Source organism: Labeo rohita, chromosome 6 (assembly GCF_022985175.1).
Source record: "Labeo rohita strain BAU-BD-2019 chromosome 6, IGBB_LRoh.1.0, whole genome shotgun sequence".
In the NCBI taxonomy this organism is placed as follows: domain Eukaryota; kingdom Metazoa; phylum Chordata; class Actinopteri; order Cypriniformes; family Cyprinidae; genus Labeo; species Labeo rohita.
In genome coordinates this window covers 19,078,279-19,091,762 of record NC_066874.1, presented here as the reverse complement: position 1 = coordinate 19,091,762, position 13,484 = coordinate 19,078,279, and the positions used below count along the sequence as shown (strand labels likewise).

At 34.5% G+C, this 13,484-nt stretch overlaps 1 protein-coding gene across 10 annotated transcripts in view; it reads left to right on the top strand.

Moving 5' to 3' along the window:
• lrrc7 (leucine rich repeat containing 7) overlaps window positions 1-13,484 on the top strand; it is a 135,216-nt gene that overhangs the window by 90,597 nt on the left and 31,135 nt on the right. For 7 of the 10 annotated variants that reach the window (XM_051111795.1, XM_051111792.1, XM_051111800.1 and 4 more), the window contains 6 exons: window positions 672-735; window positions 4,286-4,360; window positions 5,485-5,629; window positions 5,726-5,798; window positions 8,629-8,646; window positions 10,271-10,400. In XM_051111795.1, the coding sequence (XP_050967752.1) occupies window positions 672-735; window positions 4,286-4,360; window positions 5,485-5,629; window positions 5,726-5,798; window positions 8,629-8,646; window positions 10,271-10,400 (505 nt within the window). The remainder of the gene's footprint in view (window positions 1-671; window positions 736-4,285; window positions 4,361-5,484; window positions 5,630-5,725; window positions 5,799-8,628; window positions 8,647-10,270; window positions 10,401-13,484) is intronic. The other 3 variants (XM_051111794.1, XM_051111793.1, XM_051111801.1) reach the window with 1 other exon arrangement.

Below are 13,484 nucleotides of genomic sequence, written 5' to 3'. Positions count from 1 at the left end.
TAATACCAACTATCTTTCCTTCAAATCCAAACTGTGAGAGCGGTGTTTGGCCTCAAGTAGCATACCGAATGAGGGCCATTTCAAGAATATCATCACAAATATTTGAGTTACAGAATTTTTGTTTTTTCAGAATTTTAAAGGGTTCATTTCTGTCATTAATTACTCACACTCATGTCAAGCTGTAAGACCTGTGTTCATCTTATGAACAGAAATTAAGATATTTTTGATGAAATCCAAAAGCTTTCTGACCCTGCGTATACAGCAATGCAACTACCACATTCACGGCCCAAAAAGGTAGTAAAGACATTGTTGAAATAGGCCATATGACATCAGTGGTTCAACCGTAATTTTTTGTGTGGAAAGAAAACGAAAATAACTACCTTATTTAACGATTTCTTCTATGCACGTTCATGACTGACAACCTTTCTGGACTTTGAATGTGGTAGTTGCGTTGCTGTCTATTCAGGGTCAGAAAGCTCTCAGATTTCATCAAAAATATCTTAATTTGTGTTTCAAAGATAAACGAAGGTCTTACGGGAACGACATAAGGTGAGTAATTAATGACAGAATAAAAATTTTTTGGGTGAACTATCCCTTTAAGTGCATTAACAACCCATAATGTCTGCATATATTTAAAGTGAGATTTGATTTATTTTCTTGTCATGTTGCAGGTCAATTCATAGGCTGTCGCAACTGGAGCGGTTAGACTTGGGAAGCAATGAATTCTCTGAACTGGTAAGAAAGATATTCTCCTATTGAACACTTTTATCAATGGGACAGCTGTTACCTCACTCAGTCTTTTTACCCAGCATGGATTTTGGCTTAGAGGGGGATAGAGGAAGGGGGTAGGGGAGGCTGTTGCCTCCATTCCCAGAGTCTCTTGTCAGATCTCTAGTGCTGCACTGCGTTGGTTGCATCATGCGCTGATCCATTATTCATGAGTTCGTTGAAACACGCAGCGCTTGCCATGACAGAACGTTCACCACTGAGCTGCATTTAATTGGCACACCCAAGCTGGAGTAAACAATGGCAAGGAATTTATCATATGTATACCAGGTAGCCCCACTCACACCAAGCCTATAGCTGTTTAGATCAGTGCCTGATGCTGCCAGTGTTGCATTTATTTATTTGAGTATAAATCAATGAAGAGGTCTGTGAGCAGGCAGGTTACTGTGTCTAGAGGAACTGTTGCAGTTGAACTCCAAAGTAGATATTAATAGCAGATTTTTTTTTTTTCCAGCAATTGACTAATTCTACTAGGAGCTGTTGGTTGATTTTAAAGCTGGTCCATTTCCGATAACCATTTAAACATTATTATAAACAGTATTATTGGCTGGAAAACCAATAATTGTTTGGTGATCAATATCAGTATTTATTTAAAAAGAAATCCACAATATCAATAATAAACTTACAACTCTCAGAAGATTTTAGCATGGTAATGGATATGATAATGCTGGTAAATTGCTGCTACTGTTGTACATTATTGCTGCTGATGCTACTGCAAAAAAACTTGTTACTGCCAATACATATGGTGCTGTGAGTATTTAAGACACAAGTAGCATATATACAGTTGAAGTAAAAATTTTACATATACCTTTCTGCAAAATGTTAATTATATTTCCAAAGTAAGAGGGATCATACAAAAGGGTACATTTAACTTATTTTGTCTTCTGGGAAACGTGTAAGTATTTTCTGTAGCTTCTGAAAAACAGCACTAAATAAAAAAATATATGATATTTGGGCAAAATAAGAAAAATATACACATCTTCATTTTGTTCAAAAGTTTATACCCCTAGCTCTTAATGCATCATTTTTCGTTCTGGAGCATCAGTGAGCATTTGAACCTTCTGTAAAAGTTGCATATGAGTCGCTCAGTTGTCCTCAGAATGAAAAGATGGATCTCAAAATCATATAGTCAGTGTTGGAAAGGGTTCAAATACACAAAAAGGCTGAAAAACCAAAGCATTTTTGGTACCTGAAGGATTTTTCTGAAGATCAGCAGGCAGTTTAACTTTTCAGCACAAACAAGGGACTCATGAACAACTATCACTAAACAAATAAACAAAAAAACAAACAGCTGTGGATCTTTCAGGTAACAACACAGTGCTTAGAATCAAGTGTATGTACTTTTGAATGGGGTCATTTTTATAAATTTAGCTATTCATTTCTTTTGTAGACTACATGTAAACGTCTTTTATGTGAGATATATTATTCAGGTCAGTACTAAATAAAAATAACTCCCTCTTATTTTGGTAAAATAATTACCATTTTGTAGATTCTGCAAGGTGTATGTAAACTTTTGACTTCAACTGTGATAACCCATAGCAGATCTATACAGGCGGAGCTAGGGAGGTGGAAGGGTTTCACAGTAACTCTGACAGCGTGCTACAAAATGCTTTAGTGAATGCTAACCAGCCATTTAAATGTAAAGCATTAGGCTCATTGGCTGCGTATGCAAAATGAACCAATCAGCTTGTGCCAAGTAGTTTAGCGATGTGACGAAAATATATTTGGCTATGTCACCCAGTGCTATTTTGAGCTTCCCAGTACTAAACAGGTGGAGTTTGTAGAGTTTTTACTTTTAAACTTTGTATCAGTGTCATACACACGTTTGGAATATCCAGGGCACTTTGTCCTTGGGTGATGAAAAAATGCATGCGCGCACCAATGCTTCCAAAGGGAACAGATGGTTTGGCATTGCAGTAAGCGTACTTTACTGCTCAAAGCCCCCAAGTAATAAGAGAACACCCATCAACACTTTCTGGTTCTGCTGTCTGGACTTTCAATCTCCGTGTCCCACTTCAGGATGACTTTTCAAATAACTTTTGACCTTTCCTGTTGGCAGCCCCATCGGTGCTGTTTTAATTCGAGCTCAGCTTCTTATCAGACGTTTTAAATATCTCTGATAATGGCGATTTTGACCTGTCTCACCTCAAAAGTTGTTGTCCTTCTCAAGCAACTTTATATATGTATTTATATATGTATCTGTGAAATTGGTGTTTAATGTTTCTCAAGTTTTAGTAACAGGTTAATGTTACTATTAAAAATGGTTAATAAATATTTGTAAGGATTAACTACTTAATGTGACCAAACCATTGTTTTTTATTAAAATGCAAAGTCATACACTAAAAAACTGTTCCAAGTTGCAATCTGCAAGCCTTGTAAATGAACAGAAGGTTAAAAAGCTCATATAATATATAGATTAACCTTCTCTGGTTGATGATCAACATTATCTGAAGGTTAAGCATCTCCCCAAGTTTCAGGCCATATTTTGTACTTTATTCATGAAAGTGCCAAATCCTTAATGAGAAAAACAACAGCACATTAACAAGCAATAATCCTCAACTGAAATATTACTCAGTGGTTTCCTCAAGCATTTTTGGATGCATTGCATCATGTCAGGTAATCATGGCATAGCAGTTGCACAGCCTGAAAACAATCATTAGTTTAATTTATTATAGCTTTGTTGGTGCCATGTTCTTTTAGGCATTTATTTCTCTCTAACAGCACACATTCCCCAAACAATGAGTGTTGAGATGGGAGCACTGATGGCATGAGGCATTTGTCAGGATATCTGACTCTTGCTGTGATGTTGGCAGATGTTGGCTGGTGTGGTGCCCTAAGCTGCAGATAGTTTCTTAATTGAAGTCCTTGCTGAGGGAATCATGAAGGGACAGATGCTAAGGCTCAAAGGGAGAGAAAAGCAGAGAGCAGCCATTAGGAACTGACTGAGTCTGCGGCACATAGGGGATTTGGGGCTGTTGAAACTCAATTTAAAACAATTTGTTTTTGAAGCCGCTGGAATCTTGTCAAGATCTTGCTTTTATTATATAAGAATTGGTTATTGGTTTCATCACCTTATAATGTTTGTGCTGACTTTAAATGATTCAGAGGATATGCAGTAAAGTGGTTTGATTTAATATTTGAAACCCACTCTAAGGTGTTTTTTTTTACATGAAAATAGGCTCCAATATTTCCTATTTACAGTAATGTTTTTTAAACATCTTGATGTAAAAAAGCAAATCAAGCCTCTTTGAGGATTTATCAGACAATTTACAACACATTTATTACTGCATAATGTCTCTGTTTAGTAGCTGTTTAAGCCTTAGTTTGGGGCTTTTATTTCAAAATGTTCAATGCATTAAAATTGTACATTTTATAAAAGTTTCTAAAGTTTCTAAGCTACCATAATGATTCAGATATCATTCATAAACTGCTATGCATCTAAGATGCACAACTGTACTTATTTTTCTTTTGTTGATTATGACCCACTTTAATGTTACAGCCAGAAGTGCTGGAGCAGATCCATAGTTTAAAAGAGCTGTGGTTGGACAACAATTCATTACAAACCATACCAGGGGTAAGCGATTTCAAAAGTATAATAAAATTCCAGAGTTAGCATCTATTGCATGTACTAAATATCAGCCCTGTTATAACTACATATAAAATACTAGTAAGGGCTTAAAGGAACACTCCACTTTTTTTCAAAATAGGCTCATTTTCCAACTCCGCTAGAGTTAAACAGTTGAGTTTTACCGTTTTCGAATCCATTCAACCGATCTCCGGGTCTGGCGGTAGCACTTTCAGCAAAGCTCAGCATAGCTCATTGAATCTGATTAGACCGTTAGCATCTTGCTCAAAAATGACCAAAGAGTTTCGAGATTTTCCCTGACTCTTCTGTAGTTACATCATGTACTAAGACTGACGGAAAATGAAATGTTGCGATTTTCTAGCCCGATATGGCTAGGAACTATACTCTCATTTCGGTGTAAGAATCAAGGAACTTACCATGGGTGTACCATGGGTGCAGCAGGTGCAATAATATTACGCAGTGCCTGAAAATAGTCTCCCTGTGCAAGCAGGTGGTCACATTGGTTATGTTGACGGAAGTTAGCCTATTTACAGGTGCTGCGTAATATCATTACACCTGCTGCACCCATGGTGCACCAGCAAAGTTCCTTGATTATTACGCCGGAATTACAGTATAGTTCCTAGCCATATCGACCTAGAAAATTTTCATTTTTCGTCAGTCTTAGTACACGATGTAACTCGATGTAAGTCGAGTTTAAATAGGAAAAATATCAAAACTCTTTGGTCATTTTTGAGCAGGATGTTAATGGTCTAATCTGATTCAATGATCTATGCTAAGCTATGCTGAAAGTGCTACCGCCAGACCGGAGATCGGCTGAATGGATTCGAAAACTGTAAAACTCAACTGTCTAACTCTAGGGAGTTGGAAAATCTCAAAAAAAAGTGGAGTGTTCCTTTAAAGTATGAAATATTTTGTCATGATTTACTCTCTCCCATGTAATTCTGTCATGTAATATGGTGTTGGAAGAACTTGAGCGCGAGTAAATGATGAGAAAATCTTTGGGGGAACTATTGGAATTTGACAATGTGACATTTTAGTACTCTAGACTATAATGTATGTATAACGCATAATATATGATTTCTTTCATTTATCTCTCTTGTCATCTGCTGAAGTCTGTTGGGAAACTGAGGCAGCTGCGGTATCTAGACTTGGCCAAGAACAGGATTGAGAGTCTGGATGCAGATATCTCTGGCTGTGAGTCCTTAGAGGATCTACTCCTCTCCTCCAACATGCTGCAACAGTTACCTGATACAATAGGTGAAGTTCCACTGCTTACTTTTTGGAAGCATTTGAAGTTTTGCCTTTCAGTATAAGATACAGTGTATCTTTACAATGTTAAACCATTTGTCACAGGAAAGTTGAAAAAGTTGACAACATTAAAAGTTGACGACAACCAGCTCACCTCACTGCCTAACACCATTGGAAGGTTAGTAGCTCACTTACGACTCGTCCAGCTGTGTGAAGGAAAAATGACAAAGGCAGAAAATATCTTTGAGGTGTCTTAGATCGTAATCCCTGAACATTCCTCTGATGGAATAAAAAACAGTTTTTTTAAGGATTAGTTCACTTTCAGAATTAAAATTTTCCTGGTAATTTACTCACCACCTTTTCATCCAAGATGTTCATGCCTTTCAAAGAAATTACGTTTTTTGAGGAAAACATTCCAGGACTTTTCTCCATATAGTAGACTTCAATGGTGGCCAACGGGTTGCAGTTTCAATGCAGCTTTTAAAGCCTGTACACAATCCCAGCAAATTTATATACTTTTTAACTACAAATGCTCATCTTGCTCTAGCTGTGCGATGCACATGTGCGACTTCACGCATTATGTAATCACGTTGGAAAGGTTACTTGCGGTTAGTTCCTCATCTGTGTACTCGAGTTCAAAAAGGTAGGGCAGGGGAAAAACTGCATCTCATTTTCTCCTCAAACTTCAAAATCGTCCGACATTGCTCTATTACCTTTTTTTGTAAAGGGCGTTTGACTTTCTTTGCATGTTTGCTTTGTAAACACTGGGTAGGTGTTTCCGCCTACGTCATGCGCGACCTTTCCACCCTGACTACGTAATGCGTGAAGTGGAGCTAGTGCAAGGCTATTAAAAAGTTTTCTGAAGCTGCAATGAAACTGCAGTTTGATCCTTCAACCCGTTGGCCACCACTGAAATCCACTATATGGAGAAAAATCCTGCAATGTTTTCCTCCAAAAATGTAATTTCTTTGCTTCTGAAGAAAGAAAGACATGAACATAAATTGGAAATTATGAGGATTTTTTTTATTCTGGAAGTAAACTAATCTTTTAAGTTGGGATTTTGTTGTGGTTTATAGCCATATAATAAACCTTAATGACTTCAACCTTTGAAATTATATAGTTTTTTATGACGACATTCGATGACATTGTACTGTAGCTTGTACTCTCAGTATTGGATTTTTACTGAATTGCCATCTGGGGCACGATATAACAATTCTGCTGTCGTTCTGGCAGTTTTTCTCACCCCAGCATGAGAAAATACTGACTGTCAACTTCAGTGTGACTCTCAGCAATGTTAGCAATGTCTTTAGATCTTTATTACCTAAATTTGAGGGAAACAATGTGTGCAGCTAATAGGAAAAAGCATGAGATTCTGGAAATTAAAGTGTACAATTATTTAAAAATCCTAAAAAAAGTAATTGTATCATTGTTTATCTAAAATGTACATTGATATCTAATACATTTTAGCTAAATAAAGAGTTTTATGTTTTTATTGGTCATTTTACAAAATGAGTGCCATTTGTGTCATATAATGTGTTCAAAACATGTTCAAACGTTTAGAATCAGTATGTTTTTTTTTCCCCATAAAATTAGTTAAATTTTAATTAAACTAAAACCCTGTAACCTCTGATGGCATAATTATATTGCTACATACAGTTTTATGCAAAAGTTTGGGAACCCCTTGCAGAATCTGTGAAAATGTAAATAATTTTAACAAAATCATACAAAATGCATGTTAATTTTTATTTATTTAGATATTTTACATAAAAGATGTTTACATATAGTCCACAAGACCAAAAATAGCTGAAATTATTTAAGTAACCCCCTTCAAAAGTTTAGGAACCCTTGTTTCTTAATACTGTGTGTGGTTACTTGAATGATCTGTTTTTTGTTTTCTTTTGTTTTCTTTTGTTTTGTGATGGTTGTTCGTGAGTCCCTTGTTTGTTCTGAACAGTTAAATTAAGCACTGTTCTTCAGAAAAGTCCTCCAGGTCCTGCAGATTCTTCAGATTTCCAGCATCTTTTGCATATTTGAACCCTTTCCAGTGACTGTATGATTTTGAGATCCATGTTTTCTTACACAAAATAAGAAAAATTTGGACATATTCATCCTGTTCAAAAGTTTTCACCCCCCGGCTCTTTAATGCATCGTGTTTCCTTCTGGAGCATCAGTGAATGTTTGAAACCTTTTTAATAGTTGTATTTAAGTCCCTCAGTTGTCTTCAGAGTGAAAAGATGGATCTCAAAATCAAAAATCACTGCTGGAAAGGGTTAAAATATGCAAAAGATGCTAAAAAACTGAAGAATCTGCTGGACCTAGAGGTTTTTTTCTAAAGAACAGTGCTCAGTTTAACTGTTCAGAACAAACAAGGGACTCATGAACAACCATCACAAAACAAAAAAACAGTCGTAGATCATTCACATAACCACAGTAATTTTGAAAGGTGTTATTTTAATAATTTCAGCTATTTTTTGGTCTTGTGGACTATATGTAAACATGTTTTATGTAAAATATCTTACTCAGGACAGTACTAAAAAAATAAAAACACGCATTTTGTATGATTTCTCTTTTTTTGTTAAAATTATTCACACCTTCACAGATTCTGCAAGGGGTTCCTTAACTTTTGCATAAAACTATCTTAAAATGAGTTAATTTACCTTGAGATGGCTCAGTGTAATTAATTAACACTGAAAATTTTACCTTATATAGTTTTGATGAAATCCACAAATTCATTTTACAAATTGCAAACTGGCTAATCAGGCTGGCTTTAGATTTTTACAGCAAAATCATATTGGAAATTCAGGGACGAGGTGTATATACCATATTATTTGCCATATATTATTATTAAGAGGTCATATTTTCTGCAAACTGCCTTTTTCATTTGTCATAGCTGTCACCACTACCTCATTCCTGTGATACTATACTCCATGCATCTCTCTTCTTGGTTTGTCATTGCTCGGTTCTGTGTGTTGTGTTAATCAAACATGCATCTTAAATGGGCACCTCAGTGCACGTGGCAAAACCGGGTAAGTAGACCAGCGAGTGTTTGTATTCCCCACACGTCTGCCACAGCATGTTTATTTAGGCAAGGGCATACCTTTGCATCCATATCTTGCTTAAAGAGACACAATGAAAGCCCTGCATATGGAAGGCCAGCTGGAGCGGTCTGCTAAAACAAATGTTAGACTAATGACCTTACTTAGCTTAACAAATATACATTGACCTCTTTCAAATTCATTAAATTTTGACATAAAGGGGGAGAAAAACTAAGGAACAAAATACAGCAAAGATTTAAATGACTGATGTGAGGTCCATTACTAAAAATACTAAAACTCATTTGACTCAATAAACACTGTGGCATATTCCAGATCATTGTAAATGTTATAAACTAACATAAGGTTTGTTTAAAGAACCCAGTATTTCATAGGATGAGTGCTTTTTACAACCACCAGAATTGTGTTGCAGAATAGTATATTTAGTAAATTCATCATCAGTCCCTTTAACATGTCTTCTGTTAATTCATACCTTTTTTTACGTGGAGACAATGATTCCACATAACTCATAATTCTCATATTCATTAACAAAACTCATTTATTCCCTGTCTTAAATTGATATGAGCCATAGACACTGATACTATTTAAATTCAATGTACTTGTTTGCACATTGTAAACATTTGAATGGGATGTTAGAATGTAAATTGCATATTAAAGGAATAGTTTACTTTACTTATCTTTACTGACCTTCTTTGTCTTCTAAACCTATATGACCTTCTATTCTTCCATGGAACACAAAGGAGTAAATATTGATGAATGCACTGATCCCCTTTTTCCACTGAAAATGAACAGGAAGTAGGCCTGAAAAGCTCCAAAATGACAAAATAGGACCATAAGCATCAACAGCTAGTGTCTGTACTGCATAGTCCAAGTCTTCTGAAGACATAAACTTTAAGAAAAGGATGTAAATACAGGGTACAATGTACTGTGTTAATATGAAGGAAATTTCCATATTGATTTCCACAGGTGTATTACCCACATTTTAAATTATGCATTGATTTGTGCTGTGTTTTTTGGTGAATGTCTGTAAACTTAACAGATAATTACCAGTATATTTTCTGTGTTTCTACAGATTTTTCTTACAGTGTATGATTACCTGTGAAAACTCATTTACCTTCCCTTGGAATTATCATTGATTCTAATGGTGTTATTTATGATTTCAGAGCAAGGTTTTCTGTAAATAATCAGGCCTGTTTCTCACACAAAGCTTTTGTATGGCTTTAGAAAATAAAATAGTGCACAGATTGTCATGAACTACATTTATGATGTTTTTGGAGCTTGACAGCCTGTATCCTCATTCACTTTCATTATATAAAATAGTGTTTACAAAAACAAAATCATATGGGTTAAAAAAAAAAAAGGCGAACTATTCCTTTAATACTTTGGATAAACCTGCTATTTAACCTTAACTCTAAACAAGAGTCATTCACTACTGTAGAAGCAATTATTTCTTTATCTGCTGACCTTTAAAGAGACGTCACTTGATGTATACATTTATCTTATCATCTCATGAAGTGTTTTCAATAGGCTTTCAATAGGGATTAAGTGACGCTGCATAACTGCACACTCCTCACCTGCTTTCTCTTACATCTGCCAGTTTATCACTTTTAGAGGAGTTTGACTGTAGCTGTAATGAACTGGAATCCCTGCCTCCCACCATTGGCTACCTGCACAGTCTTCGGACATTTGCTGCCGATGAGAACTTCCTGACTGAGCTGCCCAGGGAGGTGAGTATTAGTGTTATGTGCTTTCTATGGTATTAATAATGAGGGAAATCAAAGGCACATTCTCTATATATTTTACCTCTCTTTGTGCTTAAAATTCATCCTAGACCAGCAAAGTGGGTTAGATGTTTGCCAGTTTAAATAACCAGCTCAAAACCATAAAAACTGTCAAGACAAGTTTAAGAACATTTAGGTATGTTCAATCTGGTCTACAGCAATAACTTAGCCAACTTAGATCAACACTTCTGAACTAAAATCAGTTAACAAAGGCCATTTTGGAATTTTTCATTAATTTTTTTTTTCAACAGGGCTCAGAAATTACTTGCCAACAAGGCCACTTTTTTAAGCTCAACTTCAGAACTTAGATCTGGGTGTTTGGATCTGGATATTTTAATAGCTGTTATATTGATTAAAAAAATGTCACTTAAAAGCTGTTAACTTAAATTACCATTCAGAAGTCAGGGGTTTTTGAAAGAAGTCTCTTATATTCATAAAGGCTGCTTTTATTTAATTAAAAATACAGTAAAACAGTAATACTGTAAAATATTACCATTTTAAATAAAAGCTGAATTTTCAGCAGCCATTACTCCTGCCTTCAGAAATCATTCTAATATGCTGATATGCTGAAAAAAAAGGTGTGCTATTTAATATTTTTGTGGAAACCATGATGTGTCTTTTTTCAGGATTCTGTGACAGAAAAACAGCATTTATTTGAAATAGAAATCTTTTGTAACATTATAAATGTCTTTACTCACTTTTGAACAATTTAGTGTATCTGTGCTGGGAAAAAAATATTACTTTCTCAAAAAAAAAGAAATGAAAAAAAAATACTAACCCTAAACTTTTAAACAGTACTATATTTGCTGGGCAGAATCCAAAATGAACAATGTTTGCTTTGCAACACACAAAGCTATGGCTGCGTTTTAGTGCCACGTTAATCTTTAAAATGTAAAAAAATCCAAGATTACGAGATTAAAGTCGTAATATTTTGAGAATAAGGTTGAAATCACGAGAATAAAGTCGAAATGTTTTGAGAATAAAGTCAAAATATGTTGACAATAAAACCAAAATTTGAGAATAAAGTAAAATTTATGAGAATGAAGTCAAAATGTTTTGAGAATAAAGTCGAAATGTTTTGAGAATAAAGTCAAAATTATAAGAAATAAGTCATAGCAAGTACGAGATTAAAGTTATAATATTTTGAAAGTACATTTTAGCCTATTGTGCGAGCAAATCGCCCAGATTGGGAGCACTGGGAGATATTCCAAAGTCTTTCAAAATTGGTCAGTTTTATAGCGAAATACAAGCAATATATCTACTACAATAATGTGGGTTTTTTTACACTCTTTAATGTGGTGTGACAAATCACTGTATTCGCCTCAGTTTAAGCTGCATTTGTGACTCAGTCATCTTTCTGATTGCAATGAAACATTTGTTTCTTTAAAGGAGGCTATATCGTTTATATCATGCTACAAACTTGAAATAAAAAGGAAAAATGCATTTATAATTTGAAAAACAGATACATTTGTGATAGAACTGACAGAATTGGAAGGCTGATCTATGTTATATTAAAACAAACAAAGCACAAAATTATTGTGATTACTGGGTGGCTGGCGCGCTACAAATAGTGAATAAAAAACGTTAAATATTATTTCCAGTCATTTACTGTATTATACCGTGAATAAAACAGCTTGTGAATAGTCACTTAACGTTAAATACCTCAGAAAAGACAACAATATAACTTGTTAATGAGTTGGAGTTAGAGGCCTTTTAGCCTTTTATTGTTGTTTTTAATTAAATACATGTGAGGAATTAAAAGATTGAATGCCACAGATGTTTTTGCAGAGAAGTTGGTGGAATTTTCACAAAGAAAACAGTATAATTTTATGAAACGAATGTCTCATTGTAATCGAAAAGACGATTGATACACATGAATACAGCAGTCTGTCATGCCACATTCAGAGTGTGAAAAACACATTATTGGAAGACATATTGTTTGTATTTCACTATAAAACTGACATATTTTGAAATCTGACTTTGTTTTGCATTAAAGGTACCAACAGCGCAAAGCTTATTGCTATTATTGGGTGACTGGCGCACTACAAATAGGCTTAATGAATGCAATCAAAGATGTGAAATATTATTTCCAAGCATACTGTCCCTGCGAGTATAACACATGGTGTGATTTCTGCTAATAATCCCACATATATTCACATAAATTCCGGTGGCCTGGTAACTTCTCCTGGTGCTTCCAATCTGGGCCATCTGCATGTGCAGGCTATACTCTAAAAATACTACAACTTTAATTCTCGCAATTTCAACTTTATTCTTAAAACATTTCAACTTTATTCTCAAAACATTTTGACTTTATTCTCGAAATGTCGATCTTATTTTCAAAATATTTCAACTAGGGCTGTCAAACAATTAATTGCAATTAATCGCATACTAAATAAAAGTTTGAGTTTGCCTAATATATGTGTGTGTACTTTATGTAATTATTATGTATATATAAATGCACACAAATTAATGTATATATTTAAGTGAAATATGTTATTTATGTACAACATATTTTTATTTATATATAATAGAAATTATATAAAAATGCTAATAAATACATATACTTGTAAATATTTCTTAAATATGTACATGAATGTGTTTGTATTTAAGTACATAATAATCACAAACAGTACACACACATATATTAGGCAAACTCAAACTTTTATTTTGTATGCGATTAATTGCGATTAATTGTTTGACAGCCCTAATTTTGACTTTATTCGGAAAATATTACAACTTTAATCTCGTAATTTTAGTTTTTACATTTTTTTAACATGGCACTAAAACACTGTCGTAAGTTATATTAAACAAAGCTATATTAAAGTTGTAGATAAACATTTAAATATAATACAGGATGTACATTTTTGGCTACCACATTTTGAGATCCACTGAACTGGCTGAAAACAGGACAGCCTAAATCTGTAAAACCAAATGCACAGTAATGTCCTGCTGACCTTCACTTGCTGTATTGACAGAATACAAGAGACATTTTACCTGAGAGAAAGATAGAATGCTGATATTCAACAAAAA